At 37.1% G+C, this 14,323-nt stretch overlaps 3 protein-coding genes across 7 annotated transcripts in view; 2 read left to right on the plus strand and 1 right to left on the minus strand.

The window, feature by feature from the left end:
- srpk1a (SRSF protein kinase 1a) overlaps window positions 1-1,555 on the plus strand; it is a 32,599-nt gene extending 31,044 nt beyond the window's left edge. For all 4 annotated transcript variants that reach the window (XM_015600946.3, XM_007231923.4, XM_007231922.4 and 1 more), the window contains one exon: window positions 396-1,555. In XM_015600946.3, the coding sequence (XP_015456432.3) occupies window positions 396-580 (185 nt within the window). In that variant the 3' untranslated portion in view covers window positions 581-1,555. The remainder of the gene's footprint in view (window positions 1-395) is intronic.
- A 231-nt stretch (window positions 1,556-1,786) lies between these two features.
- lhfpl5b (LHFPL tetraspan subfamily member 5b) lies at window positions 1,787-6,659 on the minus strand. Its single transcript, XM_007231925.4, has 3 exons — window positions 5,323-6,659; window positions 3,237-3,473; window positions 1,787-2,317 (listed from the first exon to the last, which is right to left on the minus strand). The coding sequence occupies exons 1-3, from the start codon at window positions 5,732-5,734 to the stop codon at window positions 2,307-2,309; spliced, it is 660 nt and encodes a 219-aa protein (XP_007231987.2). The 5' UTR covers window positions 5,735-6,659; the 3' UTR covers window positions 1,787-2,306.
- On the plus strand, window positions 5,378-14,264 carry LOC103021978 (colipase). Of its 2 annotated transcripts, XM_007231926.4 has the most exons (4): window positions 5,378-5,513; window positions 8,351-8,554; window positions 9,806-9,928; window positions 13,734-14,264. In XM_007231926.4, exons 2-4 carry the CDS (start codon window positions 8,420-8,422, stop codon window positions 13,860-13,862), a joined length of 387 nt encoding a protein of 128 aa, XP_007231988.2. In that variant the 5' UTR covers window positions 5,378-5,513; window positions 8,351-8,419; the 3' UTR covers window positions 13,863-14,264. The 2 variants fall into 2 exon arrangements, with proteins under 2 accessions (XP_007231988.2, XP_049341809.1); XM_049485852.1 differs by lacking the exon at window positions 5,378-5,513 and having other exon boundaries at window positions 8,268-8,554.
- Window positions 14,265-14,323: the final 59 nt, after the last annotated feature.

Raw genomic sequence — 14,323 nt, forward strand, 5'->3', positions numbered from 1 at the left:
TGTAAAAGCTGGGAAACTAAGATCAGGATCAGGATTGATCAGCACATGGTTTTTGGCCATAGTCAAAAACACAATATAAAAACAGGCAATTCTAGAAAATAATTATATTGTGAAACAATTTTTAATTATTAATATTTTTTTGATTTAAATATAAAAATATATATGGAAAAATGGTCCAAGTTTTAATAAAAGGATATCTTTTTTTTGGGCCATATGGACTATGATGGCTATTTATTAATGTTGGTAAATGAATGCATATTAATGTATTAATGTTTAACATACAGTAACTGCATTGGCTCTAATGTCAAATAATCTTAGTATTTGTGTAGTGAGTTTTTCAATCCCTAACTCTGTGATATGTGTTTTTTTTTTTTTATTGTTTTTTTCTTCTGCAGGTGATCTGAAGCACATCACCAAGCTGAAGCCGTGGGGTCTGCTGGAGGTTCTGCAGGATAAGTATGAATGGTCGCGGGAGGACGCCGAGACCTTCACAGACTTTCTTCTTCCCATGCTGGAGCTCATCCCTGAGAAACGAGCAACTGCTGCCGAGTGCTTGCGCCACCCCTGGCTCACCCTCTAGTGGTCCCTGTCCGCCACTGCCCCTCCATCCTTCTTCTCTTCCATGGAAAAAAAAGAATAGACTGCAACGTAACACTTTCCAGATTTGAGTGCATATCGAAATACTACTTGTTTTGTGTATTTGTGTGGTTTTCTATATTTGTTTCACTTGAGGAGTACTTTATTTTGTTTTTATTTCTTTTTTTTCCCCTGAGGTGTGGGGTTGTTTTACCTCACACTCTCAGCTTTTTTTTTTTTTTTTTTCGTCCACTCCAACTTGATTTGCACAATGCATTAAGGAGTTTTAGGGAACATCTTCTTCTGTAGAGTATTTCTCCTGTGTGCTAAAGACCCGGGTCCTGTATGTTGCGAGACAAGTGGCTTCAATTCAACTGAGGGTTGGTGCAAAGCCACACTTGATGAATCAGTTTGTTACATAACGTTAGCTAGTGTTTGGGAAGATGCACAGCAGAGACAGGAAGCGCTAAATAAAGGGAACTGTTAGGTTTACAATAAGGCAGAAGACAGTAGAGAGTTTAGACCTGACTGTAGTTAGTTTATTTCAGGAAATGCCATGCCACTGTGTTCTTCTGGCTCAGCTCAGTCCGTTTCTCTTTCTCATTTTATGTGTGTGGTAAGACATTTGTTTTTGGTCAGTCTACACTTGGTGAGGATGTTGTCTTTTTCTCACTGTTTTGGTCAGTAGGTGAAAACGTTCAAGAAACTTCCACACAGTGAGAGTAGCTGTAAAACAACTTGCAAAAAAAAGAAAAAAAGTGAAAAAAAAAAAAAAGAACTTCCGTTGTGCGTGAGTGGTGTGTGTGTGTGTGTATGTGTGTGTGAGCATGATGTGTGTCAGTGTATATATGTGTACCAAAGAGTTTGCCTTGATCTGTATATTACAGCCATGTACAGTTTTTAAAGAAATCCTACTATTAGCTAATATTATTTAGCTGGTCAGAAATGTTTTAATAAAGCATTTGGAAGATGGGTGCAATTTTGTTTAGACTTTTCTGTTCTTAAATGTTGGGTTAATTCTAGGCCTGATGTGATGACTACTCTTATTTAGATAATAAATTGTCAGAGAAATTATGGCGATAAATCATATTGTAGTCATTTTATGACCATTTAAGCCAGGAATATGATGATTACAAAAAAACATATTAACACATTATTATTTACACCCTTTTAAATTTCTTATTAATAAATTCTTAAGAATATTCAGATATTGTTATTGTAATAAAACAATTTTAATATCCTAAATAAATAACACAAAAATACTGACAAAACATTTAAACAAAGTTGACACACCAGAGAAAAAAAAATTGAGGGCTTATCTAAATATGTGTATGAATGTATGATAAATCGATAAGTATTTTGACGGGTCTACCTACCCCTAACTCAATGCGTCAAATTCATTCAACTGAAACCACCTTTTATGAAACAAAAATTATTGCATTTTTCTGCCAACATAAAAATTAGCAAAGGACTGCTCCAGTTTAATGCTTGTATTCTGTTTTTCTGTTTTATAGGAGCATTAATTAAGATTTAGCAAACATGACCTGTAGCCTGTAGGAGGCAGTAAATGCACTAAAACTGTCTTATAATATCTAATTACCAGACAGAATTATTACCTAATCATACTGCAATGATCATGCTACATATTCTTCATGGTATGGTGGTGGCCTCCAAACTCAAACTCCTGTGTCTGAGAAGTCACTTCCTGTGTACCTGAAGCTCTTCTGGATTCAGGCCTTTCCTGTAGAGACAAAGTGAGAAAAGTTGTCAAGAGCTAAAATCGGTTGGCTTAATCTGAACTATTTTCAGTGCATTTATGTGAAAGTCATATAATATATAGATGTATTACACATATTGATTATGGATTACAGCCAATGAAAACCCAAAAATCTGTGTCTCAGAAAATCTGAATATTATATAAGACCAATTGGTACTTTTGGCAGTGTGTCCTGCTGAAAAATGAAATCCGCATCTCTATAAAAGTTTTCAACTGAGGGAAGCATGAAGTGCTGTAAGAGAAAACATTGCACTGAGTTTGGACTTGATAAAACACAGTGGATCAACACCAGCAGATGACAAACCATCACTGATTGGTGGAAACTTCACGCTAGACCTCAAGCAGTTTGTAATGTCTCTCTCCACTCTTCCTCCAGACTCTGCTCCCTTGATTTACAAATGAAATGTAAAATTTACTGATGATCAGTGATGGTTTGGAGAGACATGTCATCTGCTGGTGTTGATCCACTGTTTTTTATCAAGTCCAAAGTCAGTGCAGTGTTTTCTTGGAAAATCTTACGGCTGATAACTTTTAGAGACTTTTATAGACACTGCCAAACGTACCAGCTGGTCTTAAATATTCAAATTTTCTGAGACACTGATTGTTGGGTTTTCATTGTCTGTAAGCCATAATCAACAATAAAAGAAATAAATGCTTACAATAGATCACTCTGTGTGTAATACATCTATATATGTGTTTCACATTACTTTTCAATGATATTCAAAGTTTTTCACATGTCATAGTATTTTTGGCTTGTTGCTGTCAAAGTTTTTTTTTTTTTTGTAAATATGCAGCAAATTGTCGGCCATCCAAACACTAGCTAGTCTAGTTTATATAAATCGAGGTGCTGTAATACTGGCCATCACACAGCTCAGACTCTTACCTTCTCCTTCCACCTCAAAGTCATCAGGCAGCAGTTTATCCTGTCTGTTTCCCAGAGTGAAGGCCAGCAGGGACAGAATGAGAGCATCCAGGATGCAGATGATGGCGAGGATGTAGGCCCAGCGGATGGTGCAGTTACCCAGCGTGTACTTATCCGTCCTCTCGCCGCACATACGCTTCACCTCATCAGAGTTCCAGCCGTCCGGATAAATCATACAGCCCATCACCATCAACACCGCTACAACACACATACACAAATTCATACACACACAACAACTCTCTGCATTAACAGTTCCCTTTTTTTTCCTTTTATCCTACATTGTAAAGTAATATTGAAGTCATCCAGACTACAAAAAAAAAACAAAAGGCAGGGGTTGGGAATTAAGTTTGGCCACGGGCCAGATATTTTCCAAGCCTTTCCAAAAAATTCTATTTTGGAAAATGAAGTGTAATGGGATGGAGTGCTACAGACTAGAAGCTCTCCAGCCCAGAGGGTTGTTAAACCCAATTGCAGAAAAGAAAAGTTGATTGACACAGGATCAAACCCGTGTCGTCAGGGTCACGGTCCAATATACTACTGCTGCCCCGGACAGTTAATTGGGACACAGCCGGGAACAAACACCCTTTTAAGTAGATTGGGAACCCAAGAACAGGCAGAAACTAAAGCCATGCCGAACGCAACGGAAAGACGGGAGGAATGTAAACAAAAGCTCACCAGAGAAGCATTTTATTTATTTATTTTTTCATTATCTTTCATTATAGTTCAAACAACCTCACGGGCCAGATGTTTAATGCTTGCGGGCCACATCTGCTCTGTTTGCTGCATATTGCCAAACTCCTGGCATAAGGAATCATTTGGTAAATTAAAAGTGTTAAACAAACCAAAAACATACTCTGTAAAACATTTAGGTGCTCTTATCTGAGGCGTTGTTAACTCTAATAAACTTATCCCATCCAACATAGGAAACTCTTGCTCTTACTTTTTTTTCTTGGGGTGGTCCTGGTGAGAGCCAGTTTCATCATAACATTTTTGATGGTCAGTAACTGCACTTGAGGATACTTTCTAATTTCTAGAAATTTTCAGATTGACTGACCTTCATTTCTTAAAGTATTTTTTCTTTACTTAGTTAAGTAGTTCTTGCCATAATATGGATTAGAACATTATTCAAATAGAGCTATTCACTGTATACCTGTAACTCTACCTCTTCACAACTTTACAACTGATGCTCTCAAACACATTATTAAGAGACAAGAAATTCAAGTAATTAACTCTTGATGAGTTCAGCACAGCTGTTAACTGAAAGCCTGAATTCCAAGTGACTCTACCTCATAAAACTGACAAAAAAAAAAAAAACAGCCAAAATGCTGTCTCTAAACAAGATGTGTTAGTTTTTTGGTCAACCCTCCTGTTATGATCCGGGTCAATTCGACCCGTTTGAAAATGTGAAAATCTAGGAAAAATAGTTGAAAGTATTTTTTCAGTATGATATTTCTTCTGCTTGCTTTAATTAGTGTAATCAACATGTAATATTTAAATGGTTTATCTCACATATTTTCAATCACCCCTCTGCAAAACTAAAGCAAAATTGCAATGTTATGTTTCAATGTTATGTAAAACTATTGTTTTCAAAAGTAATAAAGAAGTGAAACATTAAAAAAGTTTGAACATTTTTTAATGAAAAATGAGTAAATTATCCTAATGGAACCACTACTTGTTAGAGGTAAAGAACACTATTGCACTAAATATTGATAGAATAATTAGTAATGAAGTGATTAAAAATATTTACACTGCTTGTAAGGATTTTTTGGATGGAAACATGATGCACTGGTTCAAAATAACCCTGGAACATTTTTGCTGTTCCTGACAAATGAACATAATAGGAGGGTTAATAATAATAGCGAGTCATTTAAAAAAGAATTTGAGAGGAGCCAACATGCAATCAACCAACAAATAATCAGATTTTCAAATCTTAGACATACTGATAAGTCTGTCTACAACACATCAATAGGCTTACAAATAAACCTGTTTATCTGGCAACCTAGGCTCCTACAGACACTAATCTGGGTTTCAGTAATGATTGTTTTACCTGATGCTGTCTGCATCCAGGCGCAGATCTTGTAAACGCTGGCAGCGTTACAGAAGAAGAAGAGGCTGAAGCAGACCATGGTGCCCACGTTCAGCAGCATCGAGGTCCCGACGAAGAACAGCGCGGTCCTGAAGGCCCCTGAGGGAATAGAGGCGAAGTCCAGGACGCTCCCTTTACACACCAGCTCCGAGGTGATGGGGTTACCGATGCAGTAATAGAACAGACCGAAGTACCCAGCCTGAGGAGTGTTCACACTGTCGCCAATCCAGTACGGCTGGATGAACACCACCATGGTGATGATGGCGAAGCAGATCGTGAAAATAGCCCAGAGCACGCCGATAGCTCGGGCATTCCTCACGTAGTTGGTGTGGTATATTTTAGCAGCCTCTTGGGCTGGAAGCATTTTCTCCATGTTGATGGTGAAGTAAAGCTAGCCAGAAAGATGACAAAAAAACTCGAAAAAGGTTTTAAAAAATTAGAAAAAGTGTCCTAAAAATTACTCAGAAATGTAGTTAAAAAATATAAACATATATTTTTAAATGATAAAAAAAATTATCTCAAAAATCCCAAAGTATTTCTAACAACTTCTAACAAATTTCTCAACAAATAAATTCAAATTTCTCAAAAATCTCTAACAAAAAATCCCAACAAATTCTTACCAGTTTTTCCAACAGTTTCTCCAAAAAATCGTACAAAATCCTCAAAAATCTCTATACATTTGTTTTTTAGAAAAAATTCAAAAGAATCACAACAAATTCTTACTTTTCCAACAGTTTCTCAAAAAATTCTTAGAAAATTCTTAAAAATCTCTCTCTAAAAAAAACCCAAAAAACACATTTAGAATAAAAAAACCCAACAAATTCTTACCAATTTCCCAACAGTTTCTCAAAAAAAACCCCAAAAAAACAAATTTTGATTTGTTTTAAATCCCAACAAATTCTTACCAATTTCCCAACAATTTCTCAAACAATTCTGAGAAAATCCTCAAAAATCTCAAAAAAAGAAAAAAAGAAAACAAATTTAGAAATAAAAAAAATTCCCAACAAATTCTTACCAATTTCCCAACAATTTCTAAAAAAATCTCAGAAAATTCTCAAAAATCAACAAATTTAGAAAATTCTCAAAAGAATCCAACAAATTTCCAACAATTTCTCAAAAGAATTCTTAACAAAGCAGTAACAATGCTGTATATTTCCTGATGAAGATCTGCATCTCCTGCAAAGTCCCAAAAGTATAATAGTGCTCTCCTAACAGAGACGCACTTCCAGTAAGAAGTCAGACGAGACCACTGGCTGCTGTTCTGTTGTGCCAGAAACCAAACACCAGCCAGCAGAGGTGTGAGGATGTAAATTATAAATGGTAATGTAAGCAGAAGAACGAGGTGATGAAACAGTTTACTGGAGTAATTAGATCTAGAGCAGGTCTTGGCTTTAGGCTGGGTGTTAAGTGTAACAGATATCAGAGACAGGGCTCGGTCCACAGGGCAACAAAAGGGCATTGATGTCTGGATAACAGTGTCCTCGCTTACATCTTTACATAACAACAGGTCAGAGATAAACAGAGAGACAGAGGAGAGAGGATTTTAACAGCAGTCAGGAAGATACTTCTTGTTTTTGTACCATAAAACTTTTTTTCAGTTATTGACCTAAGCAAAATTATTTATTTCATTATTTTCTGTATATTTTTTTTTGCTTTCCATCAAACTGAACAAAATAGTTTTAAAAAAGAAATCACAATTTTCTATTAAGTCAAATAAAGTAACACTATTTATTTATACTTTTTCTTTAAAAGCCTATTTCTGCCACTTAAAATATAAATAAGGGTCCTTAAAAAATAAGGATCCTTTACAAGTCATAATTATGATATAATACCTGTGATGGCATAGTTACTTTGAAAAAGTAATCTGATTACTGATTACCCCTTAAAAAGTAACTTTATGGATTACTTGATTTTAAAAGTAATTAAAAGTTACTTTTAATTACTTTTAAGTTACTTTTAAAGTTTCTTTTCAGTTCCTGCCACCTCAACATAACATTTTTGCCAAAACTCACTTTAATGGAAGCTTAGTTCCATCTTTGGGACTTGTTCTGTAAGTATGCCGATGAGACTTCAAACGTTTCTTCAAATTTGATGTTGTGTTTTTGAAGCAAGGTAACACTTTGTCGTGAACATATACTGCAAAGTAAAAGTAAATATATACTGTAGCGAATCTGCAGTGTGGGCAGTGTGCCAAGTCCTGCTGGAAAATGAAATCCCAAAACTTTTTTGGGGAAAACACTGCACTGACTTTGGACTTGGATACTGTATAACACAGTGGACCAACACCAGCAGATGACATGTCTCTCCAAACCATCACTGAGCATCAGTAAATTTTACATTTCATTTGTAAATCAAGGGAGCAGAGTCTGGAGGAAGAGTGGAGACACACAGTCCAAACTGCTTGAGGTCTAGTTTGAAGTTTCTACAATCAGTAAAGGTTTGGAGAGACATGTCATCTGCTGGTGTTGATCCACTGTGTTTTATTATCAAGTCTAAAATCAGTGCAGTTTTGTTTTCCCACAAAATCTTACAGCACTTCATGCTTCCCTCTGCTGCTCACAACATTTATGGCGATACGCATTTCTTTTTTCAGCAGGACTTGGCACACACTGCATATCTCTGCACTGCATCTCTGAATAGGGTTGTACATGTTGTACATATTTTACTGGGACCCATTTGGGCTTACAAATGAGATTGTAGAACCCTGATGGTGTCCACATTGAACCCGTAGACTAAACTTTCTGGTTTCCTGTTGGAGTACCCATACAGGCACCACATGACTATATTATCTGAGAAAGTTCCAAATATGGGCATAACCAGCTATTATTTTGGTATCACCTACAAAATGACGCTACGGACCACTCAAGTCATAGCTGAGCTTGTGTGACGGTCAGCTGCTGCTTGAGTCATGTACAGTGTGTACAGTAATGTACTTTAGAGGTGTTTGAGAAACATGACCTTTGTTAACATTGGTGCTGATGTGTGATAGGGGCTCTGATATAAAGCAGCAGCTCAGGCAGCGGCGTTGCGACTGAGCAGCGGACGATACGGAGACGCCATGCTGAAGGTTCTGGTACTGATCTCTCTGTGCCTGGCGGCCACGGCCCTGCCTACCCGTCCTGACTCTCCTGAAATTCATGATTCTCCTGATCCTCCACCTGTTCCAAACAATGACGGCATCATCATCAACCTGGTAAGAGTCTGAAATACCATAGAAATCAGGGTAACTGAATATCAGTTATCAGTTGTTTATGTGTATGTGGATGTGTTAGACGGTTATTGAAGATGCACAAGAGTGAGATGGTTTGTTACATTGTATTAAATTTGCAAGATAAATGGACCAATAGAAATGCATCTAAATTATTTTTTTGTCTGTCACTGAAACAGAACAAAATAAAACATTTGACCGGAGGTTTAAAATAGAACACAGTTTTTTACAGGTTTACATACATTTTGCCACTGATTTCAATTATTAATAACATGACAATATTATTTAAATAACCTTAAATAACTATTACTTTTTTGTTTGCTCTTAAAAAAAAAAACAAAAAAAAAAACAATACCAAAACTTAAAAAGTGCTTTTAATATAGCAGACAGTTGCGATTTGATCCTAGTATCAAAAGTGCAACTTTATAAATTATTTACTCCTTTCACTTCAATTTGTCTGAAAGCCCAAAGTGCTTGTTTGGCCAATTATGACCATTATCTTTTTTTTTTACTCATTTTTTTTTTTTATAATTTTTTTATATTTTTTATATTTTTTTTTATAATAAAATTAAATATTTTCTACAAGTGTTCCATTTTGAGACAAAAGGTGCCTGACATCATTGATATGCAAGCATAAAAAAACTTCTCAGATTTAATATATATTTTTTAGAGTGTAAAGCAGGGGTCGGCAATTAATTTTGGCCACAGGCCAGATATTTGTCAAGCCATAACGTTGCGGACCACAAAAAAATAAATCTGTTTTGGAAACTGTAAGTGTAATAGGATGGAGTGCTACAGACTAGTAGCACTCCATCCCAAGTGTTTCACTCCTGATAATTAAATCCATTCCAAGTACCCTTGTTTGGCGTCCTTCTAATTTATAATCCTTGGGATAACAAGTCTTGGTAACCCCTTTCAATTTAAAAAGCGCTTTTATTGTGGTAATTTCCTCCTTTGCAGCGGCCTCACAGGTTTAACTGTGCTATAAGCGTGGATGATGTATCCATGTACTTTGGTTTGCAGACACATCACAATATGTAGATCAGTCAATCAATAATCCCTTCCGCTCTGCCCCTAAACCCATACATCACCCAGTGCCCCTCCCAAACTACCCCTGCAATTTTTTGCCTTTTTCATATTTGAAAAGTAATGTCTACTTTTTATCAATTATCAATTTTTCAATTTCAATGTTGTAAAAAGATCTGTTTCTTTCTCTAAATCCCTTTTTTTTCACAGAAAAATGGAGAGCTGTGTCTGTTCAGTGTGCAGTGTAAGAGCTCCTGCTGCCATCGCCCCTCTGGTCTTAGCCTGGCTCGCTGTGCCCCACGTGCTGCAGAGCGGGAGGCCTGTTCCAAATCGGTACAGACTACCTTCACCATTATCACCATCACCACTATGCATATACATACTGTATACTGTCGTGCCGTATGTGACGACTCTTAGGCCACCCTTAAAGGGTAGCCTGGGCTAGCTAAAATGAGCTCTTTAAATTATCTAGTCATGCATAAATGTAAAAAGTTCTAAGTTCAAAAGTAGGAAGATAAAAATAACAGACGAGTGCCTTGAGTTAATGAAAGGAGAAGACGAAGCTCTTCGAAGTTCTAAGATGGTCTTTTATTGTCTTGAAGTCAGCCAGGTTCGATCAGAAGGATTCAGTCTTCTGAATACATAGAGAAATTCTCACATTTTTATACAGCATTTGGGTGAACAAAGGTGGGGGCCTTAGGCTCCACCTTTTACTGTTGTATAACCATTTTCCAGTTGAACATAATTGTTCCCATATATGATCATTTTTAGGGAGGTTTTTTCCAGTCAAGGCCATGGCATTATGCCAATATTCCCTTAATTGGGTCTAATTGTAACCAAACCAACATGGTATGGGTTTTTTAAAAAATGACCTTCACGAGCACATACTTTCCCAAGAGAGCTAACGTCTAGGTGGACATCTGGTCTTCGTCCAACGAATTTAGAGATACGCTCCCTAGCCACCATATAGCATCTTCTGGGAACTCGGCCAAGGTATGGCCTGTTTATCTTATGTAGCTGTCTCCCCCGAGACATGCCTGTTACAGGCCCAGACAGATGCTGAGCGGACTTAATGAACTTGCTCATATAAGGCCAAGTGTTGCTTTAGTATGAAGACTGACGCATATCGATTTCCAATATCCTAATTTAGGCCCCACAATACGCACACACACTTACAAAAAACACACACAGTGATATGAGCATAGTAATATGAATGATTGGCATTTCTAAGTGTGAGGAATGTTAGTGGGTGCCAGATGGATGGAACGGAAGGATGGAACTTTTTTGGAAGTTTGAATTTTGAAGTGTAGGTGTTTACCATTCCACGATCCACAGTATCACATGCACTACAGCAGGGGTGTCCAAACTACTTTTCTTTTTTGGAGCGGCCCGCAAGGAATTTTACAAATAGAATGAAAGTTGGCCCGCTGTTACTCAGGTTTTTATAATGTGAGATTCAAAGTTTTAACGCTTGGTGTCAGAAACGGGCCAAAGAGTCTAAAAGCGGAGAGAGTGCTCAGTTGTAGCGCAGAAAAACGTGCCAAAGAGTCTAAAAGCGGAGAGTGCTCAGTTGTAGCGCAGAAAAACGGGCCAAAGAGTCTAAAAGCGGAGAGAGTGCTCAGTTGTAGTGCAGAAAAACGTGCCAAAGAGTCTAAAAGCGGAGAGTGCTCAGTTGTAGCGCAGAAAAACGGGCCAAAGAGTCTAAAAGCGGAGAGAGTGCTCAGTTGTAGCGCAGAAAAACGGGCCAAAGAGTCTAAAAGTGGAGAGAGTGCTCAGTTGTAGCGCAGAAAAACGGGCCAAAGAGTCTAAAAGTGGAGAGAGTGCGCAGTTTTAGCGCAGAAAATCGGGCCAAAGAGTCTAAAAGTTGCCGTAATTAAGGAGTTTAATATTAAGAGACATCATGAAATAAAACATCAATTTGAAAAATCTTAGTTTACACAACACTGTCAAAGATACATAAAGATAGTAAGTCAAGTAAAATGGTGTGTAAATGAAAGTAATCAGGAAAATGTATTATTTAAAGTGGTATATTTCATTAGTTATTTTATTACAGAGTGTGTTCCGTGACTTTAAATATATTTCTCCTTCTGGCCCCCAACAAAAAATGTTTGGACACCCCTGCACTACAGTGTCTAATGTGGGTGGTAATTAATGCCTACTGATGATCGTGACTGGTGGTGTCTGGTTAGAAGTGTCCATGTGAATAGTTAAGCGATTTTGGCATAAATTACGTCCATATTCAATGCAAAGGAAGACCCCCAGCAAGCATAACCTACAGGCCAGTGCAGTATTCTCTTCTATGGGGCATGTCCCATGTTCCATGTTTTTGTCATCTCTGTGTGTAGTTTTAGTCAGTACTGCTCAGTTCAGAGCTGTAATAAGATAGGTATTTGAATGCTCTTGTCTGTTTCAAAGTAACATTTTAAAAAGTAAAGTTATTTTTAATAGGTATATAAATTCCTTTTACATTTAATATAAACTGTATTGTGCCAAATTGCTATTTGGCAGCGTATAGTCTAAGCACATTCCCAGGGTACGTGTGAATTTCCCCTACTTGGATCTGTCTAATGCAAATCAAGGTCATCTTATCAGAACAGAACAGAAACAGAGTTAAAGCTGATATAAACTGATATGAGTTGTTTAAAAGTTTAATCAAGGGTGCTGGCAAATGACAGGTTCTGGGTTTTGGCGCTGGTTCAGAGTTTGGTGTGAAATGACTGTTTAGATTGCCAACGTTTATTCTGCAGATCTGCCATCCAGTAGGTTTCACCTCTTACCCAGAATCCTCATTCAGTTAATGGACTCAAGCAAGGGGCAGGGGGGGCAACCACCCCTCCTAACAGTTTTTGGTTAGCAGAATGTTTTCTGAGCATAGCGTTGCTTCAATATCACTTCTGTCAGTGCTTTAATTTGTAGTTTTGGGAATGTTACTTTTAACTTTCCATAATGTTAGTTAAGGTCTATCTGAAAACGTTATGGGAAAAATGTATTGTAAAGTGTTACTGAAATTTCTAAGTAGGTTATTTATACTACTATATTTTTCAGACTATAAGGCGCACCGGATTATAAGATGCACTATCAATGAATGTCTATTTTTTAGTCTATTTTTATACATAAGGTGCACTAGAGTATATGGCACATTAAGCGACACTAGTAATAATGTCTACATCGAAGTGAGCAAGGGTGTTGGCATGTTTCCCTTCTAATGTAAAAAAAAAAAAAATTAAAATGTATAATTAAAAATATATATATATATATATATTTTCTTTTAAAGTCAATTGAGTGCTGGATGTTAATCTATTCAGTTTATTTACAGTTTATTTAAACTGTTTATTTAGGTGACTAATGTGCTTCCATTTAATTACAGTAAGCTTAGATTTCCAACATTTTGTCTAAGGGTGAGTTTTCAGTGAAGTTTCTCCAGCACTAAGGCTGGGTGCAGCAGCATAAGCATTAGGTGCTAACCGCAGCACTAGCAGGGCATAAATGCTGCCTGGTAGAGCTAGACCGAGGAACCCTGAGTGTTCCGGCAACCCAGGGCTCTATCAGCTAGCGGTTCGTCCCATGTAGCTTGCTTTAACAGGGCAAACACTCAGACTACAGTCCAATATACTCCCCTCTGAGTGACGAACAAGCTAGTGCAGCAGTTAGCAGCTAATGCTAATGCTGCTGCTCCCAGCCTTAGTGCTGGAGGAACTTCACTGAAAACTCACCCATATAATGCTGTACTTCAGCAGAGTGGCTTAACTGCTCCTTGATACTGACTGGTAGAATTTATACATAAGGCACACTGTCGATTTTTGGACAAATTAAATTAAAATAAAAATTTTACGTGCGCCTTATAGTCTGAAAAATACAGTACTATCACTGGTTCACATGTTACACTAAGGATTTAGAAAAAGTAAATTAAATGTCTGCAACTAAACTGGAATGTCCCATCTTTCTGGTACCTACAATACAGTTGTGTTAGTTCTTAAACTAGTCCCTGAATTCACATTTCATGGTTGATCAGTGTACATACTGCTATCCCAGGACTTTTGGCATGTCATTCTATAACCATGGTATTTGTAGCAGCTTCAGTTTTAAAGATGCTAAATGTTTAGCGGCTAAGTGATTCTTCTGTACACTCTCCACACAGACCCTGTACGGTACATATTACATTTGCACCTGTGAGAACGGACTGAAGTGTGAAGGCAGCTGGTCCATCGGAGGATCCATCGCTAACACTAACTTCGGAACCTGTGTGGACCCCAACGCTCCCAAATAAAACATTTACCAACAGAATGTGAAAGATCATTAGTGCCCTGAATGCCATGATTATAAAATCATTCTCATATGCAATAGGCAGTACAACAGGAATAATTATCCAAATGCATAAACTAGTAAGGTATTGTGAATTAGTTTAATACCCAGTAGCCAATATCCAAAATGATATAACCTTAATATTTTCTGTGCTGCTTTAATAAAAGCTTTTTTAATAAAGTACCTTATTTTAAAATTTCCTAGATTACCGTACAGCATTCTCAAAGCATGTTGTGTTTTCAACTTCAAGTGTACTGAAATCTATGCAGTCAAAACTCTCATTATGTTAATATAAAATGTGTATCTATGCATTTTCTCACTGAACAAGGACCACAGGATTTTACTCACCCAATAAAATCATCTTCAAGCATAAGCAGTAAGAGTTTATTGTGAAAATAAAATTTTGCAGAATTTGTGGCATGGTAC

Source organism: Astyanax mexicanus, chromosome 12, assembly GCF_023375975.1.
Source record: "Astyanax mexicanus isolate ESR-SI-001 chromosome 12, AstMex3_surface, whole genome shotgun sequence".
Classification (NCBI taxonomy): domain Eukaryota; kingdom Metazoa; phylum Chordata; class Actinopteri; order Characiformes; family Acestrorhamphidae; genus Astyanax; species Astyanax mexicanus.